This window comes from Crinia signifera, chromosome 9, assembly GCF_055691185.1.
Source record: "Crinia signifera chromosome 9, ASM5569118v1, whole genome shotgun sequence".
Classification (NCBI taxonomy): Eukaryota; Metazoa; Chordata; class Amphibia; order Anura; family Myobatrachidae; genus Crinia; species Crinia signifera.
Window position 1 is genome coordinate 138215491 of NC_139225.1, and position 4088 is coordinate 138219578.

Below are 4088 nucleotides of genomic sequence, written 5' to 3' on the forward strand. Positions count from 1 at the left end.
TCAATAGAACTCCCATCTTAGTAATTAAACCCCTCAAGCTTACTTCTAATGTCACCTGCTGATCTCATTACACAAATGAAGGGTCATTTACTGATCTTTGCGCTAAGGGGCTGATTCAGACCTATTCGGCTAGGTCCCAATTCGGATGCTGGCTGATGTTCTGGCCACTGTGCATGTGCAAATCTGGTAATACGCAATATGGTAATATGGTAATATGTGCAGGACCGGCTGTGAGTGTCTTGGGCCAATTTCATTCTTAGCAAGGTGCCTCGCATGCCTGATTGACATGTGGGAGGCGTTCTGGGGTGGACCTCCGGTATTTCATGGGTGTGGCCACAAAAACAGTGGGTGTGCCCATAGAAACGCTGGGAGTGGCCAAGTGAATGCAGGTATTCCTTTACCTGTTAGGGGCTTGATGTTGGCACCTGCCCCTTGCAGCCGCCGAGTGATTACTGGGCCATGCGGCTGCGAGCACCGGGGGGAGGAGAAAAGATTATTCGATGGTGAGTAACAAATGATTTTTACTTTTTGTGGGCGCTAGCATCCGTTCACAGCCCTGCACAGGGGCACGGTTGGCGGAGGGCATGCGGTTTTTCACAGGCTGCGTTTTATTGGACTCCATCAAAAAGGTTAACACTGCACCACCCCTGGCAACCCCCATGCGCACGCCTATGAACGCAGCCTTAAGAGCAGATCTGAATCAGGCGCTAGGTCACAAGTTGTATATATCTATAAGATCTACGCTATGCTGGTCATATACACTTCAAAATGGCAAAGTTGCAAAGGGGCTGAAGAGCATCTACAGAGAGGATGTATATCTCCCATACTTGCTCATATTTGTACTGTACATACAATTGTGGCCAGCTGTACGGTGCTATACAGGAGCCATCTTAACAACAGCCCGGGCCCCTGGTCAAAACTGTTCACTGGGCCCTGACCCTCTCAACTCCGTCCCCCCATCCCAGTGCAATGCCAGGACATATAGAGATGAATGCAGGGAACAGGGATGAGTGTAACACGCGCACTCCTGCACGCTTACACCCACCCCCCGACCGGCTGACAACTCATACACCCCTCGACTCACCAAGCACATTTCCCACTCAGAAAGCCTTCCGATCATGGGTAGGTTATCTCCGCGCCTGCCGCCAGCTGAATGCACATCCATTACCTTGGTGCTGACTGTCTGCTTACTGCCTGGCCCACTCACACCACAGGGGGGGGGGGGGGGGGAGACATGCAGCTGTCAGGCTGCCGGACGCACAGTTTTTGAACCACTCTGAACTAACCTGACTTGCCATCCACCACCGTCCCTCGCTCCACCCAACAGCTCCATCCCCACTGCACCCTGCAGCTCCATCCCCCTACTGCTTCCCCTTGTCCCCTTTTAACTAACCCTCCTTGTCCCCTTGTAACTTGTGTTGGTCATGGGCAGGGCTCTTAGAATCCTGGGGCCCTTGGGCAACTGCCCATTGAGCCCAATGGATAAGACGGCTCTGGTGCATTAGCACATAGAGCAGATTATTATTATTATTATTATTATAATTTTATTTATAAGGCGCCACAAGTGTTTCGCAGCGCCGTACAAAGGAACAGTACAGGGAGACACAACTTGGCATAACATTGAATAAATAACAAAAATAGAGTACAAATAAAGAGCTCCACAGTTCAATACACATTACAGCTTAACTATAAGTAGTGAGGACTCAATCAACATACAACTAGAGGCTTGAGGCCAATGATGGAGATGAGTATGCAGACGAGGATGGTCACTGAGTGTTTAAATATAGGAGAGCTGTGAGTGACATGTGAGGAGAAGAGGGCTTTGACAACAGGAGGAAAGAGGGTCCTGCTCTGAGGAGTTTACAATCTAGAAGATGCAACAGGACACTGCTGGTACAGCTGGATGATGATCAGAGATATTATATGGGGTCGCCGTCCAATATCATTTATCTTTAAAAACATTTGATCACTGGTTCATTGGGATCTTACACTCTGCAGTTTGTTAACATTTAAGTAATAGACTTACTGACTGTACTAGCTTGTAATAGAAACCATTAATTAAGTGCAACTTATGCTGATGAAAGTTATTGACTAATTATAAAACAAAGTGGTTGCGCAGCAATGTACTCAAGCACTATTATCTAGAGCCTTAACATTTCCTCCTAAAATATTACTAGTTCCAGCTTAATTTATGCCTTAAATTACATTATGGTATAAAGGGGGTCAACATTGTCTCTAGATTAACAGTCAATAGATAAACACCAACATGATGAAAGTTGACATAGACAAAATGTTGATCTGAAAAGGTCGACATGAGTTCTTCTTATTATTTTTTATTTAATTAGTAGATTTCGTTGTAAATTAGTGTACTGCATTCCATTGCAAGGTTCACTTAATTCGCCATGGTTCAGACAATGTGCCTACCACCGGCGCATTTTACTGTCCCCAAATGGAATCCAAGACTAACGTCAACATTTCCAAGTGTCAACCTATTTGCTTGTGTCATTATTTTGTCTATGTTGATCTTGTGCACATCGGTCATATGGTGTTGACTTACTCACCCCTAAATTATTAATTGCAGCGAGAGGTAATTGCTAAACTTTTTTTGGTGGTGTGTGTGTCGGGTTTATTTACTAGATGGGAGTTATATTGAAGATAGACTGTTGTTATGGGCAACCAATCAGAATCAACTTATTCATTTAGCACCATTATGAAGATAATAGATAGAATCAGATTGGTTGCCCATAGCAATATCTTATCTTCAATAGAACATGGGATTGTGCGCGCTCAATATCAGCCAGAAAAGACAAAACAATCAGAATAATAGTATATATATATATATATATAATAATAGAATATATGAAGACAAGAGCAATTCATTTGATAGAAAGTACAGTAGTGGATGGTTCATGTGTCCAATGTGAGTTTCCATGTTCTTCTGCAGAGATGTTTTCTAAGTCTTCTTAAAGCCTTTTTCACGTCATCATTTCTCAGACTGTAGATCACAGGATTCAGCATTGGGATGCAAAATATGTACAGCACCGAGAATACTTTGTCCTGTTCTATGGAATAAGCTTTCTTTGGTCTCATATACATCCCAAGGATAATTCCAAAAAACAGAACGATCACTGTAATGTGGGAGGAGCAGGTGGAGAAGGCTTTGCTTTTCCCCCTTGTAGACCGAATGCGTAAGATAGAAGAAATAATGAAAATATAGGAAATGGTAATAAACATAAGCGGTGTAAAACCAAAAAGAGCACCAGACACTTGTATAGCTGTCTCTACATTTTGAGTTCCACTGCAGGAAAGTTTCAATAGAGGTTTAAGGTCACAAAATAAATGATTAATGATGTTTGACTTGCAAAAGGAGTATTGGACCAACAATGATAAATATGTTGTTGAGTCTAGAAAGCCACAGACCCATGAGAACAAAGCCAGACAGATACAAACCCTAATGTTCATAAGCGATGAATAACGCAGTGGATGGCAGATGGCCACGTATCGATCATACGCCATGACTGCCAGAAGGCAATACTCAGACACCACACACATGACAAAGAAAAACATTTGTGTGGCACAACCAAGGTAGGTAATTCCCTGGTCCCCAGTTAGACAGATATGTAGAAGCTTCGGGAGAACAGTTGATATGAACGTGATGTCAAGAAAAGATAAGTTACACAGGAAGAAGTACATGGGCGTGTGTAAGCGAGGCTCCAGATAAATGATCATAATGATAGTTCCGTTTCCAGACAATGCCATAAGGTAGATTAAAAGAAAGGTAATGAACAGAGAAAATTGCATGTGAGGCAGCTCATAAAAACCCAGGATGCGGAACTCTGTGACTTCTGTTCCGTTCCAAAATTCCATTTCTTAACATCTATCTTCTAGTCTACATAGAAATGAAAACAACATTCTAGAGATGAGCTCTACCGCCATTAGGAAACATCTTTATAAGAAGCAACAGTTTCCTAGCTCATCAGTAACCTTCAAAAAGGTTCAAAGCAGTACTCATGGTACATTAAATGTGATCAGATAATTACATCAATTAAGAGAGCGCACTGTGTTGATCTATCAATTGTTTAATGGAT

At 42.9% G+C, this 4088-nt stretch overlaps 1 protein-coding gene across 1 annotated transcript; it reads right to left on the reverse strand.

Moving 5' to 3' along the window:
- Positions 1-2907: 2907 nt before the first annotated feature.
- LOC146036942 (olfactory receptor 9G19-like) lies at positions 2908-3867 on the reverse strand. Its single transcript, XM_083160776.1, has one exon. It carries the CDS (start codon positions 3865-3867, stop codon positions 2908-2910), a length of 960 nt encoding a protein of 319 aa, XP_083016902.1.
- Between the last annotated feature and the right edge of the window lie 221 nt (positions 3868-4088).

Coding starts and splice junctions, on each gene's coding strand:
- LOC146036942 (XM_083160776.1), bottom strand. CDS start 3,867: ATGGAATTTTGGAACGGAACAGAAGTCACAGAGTTCCGCATCCTGGGT.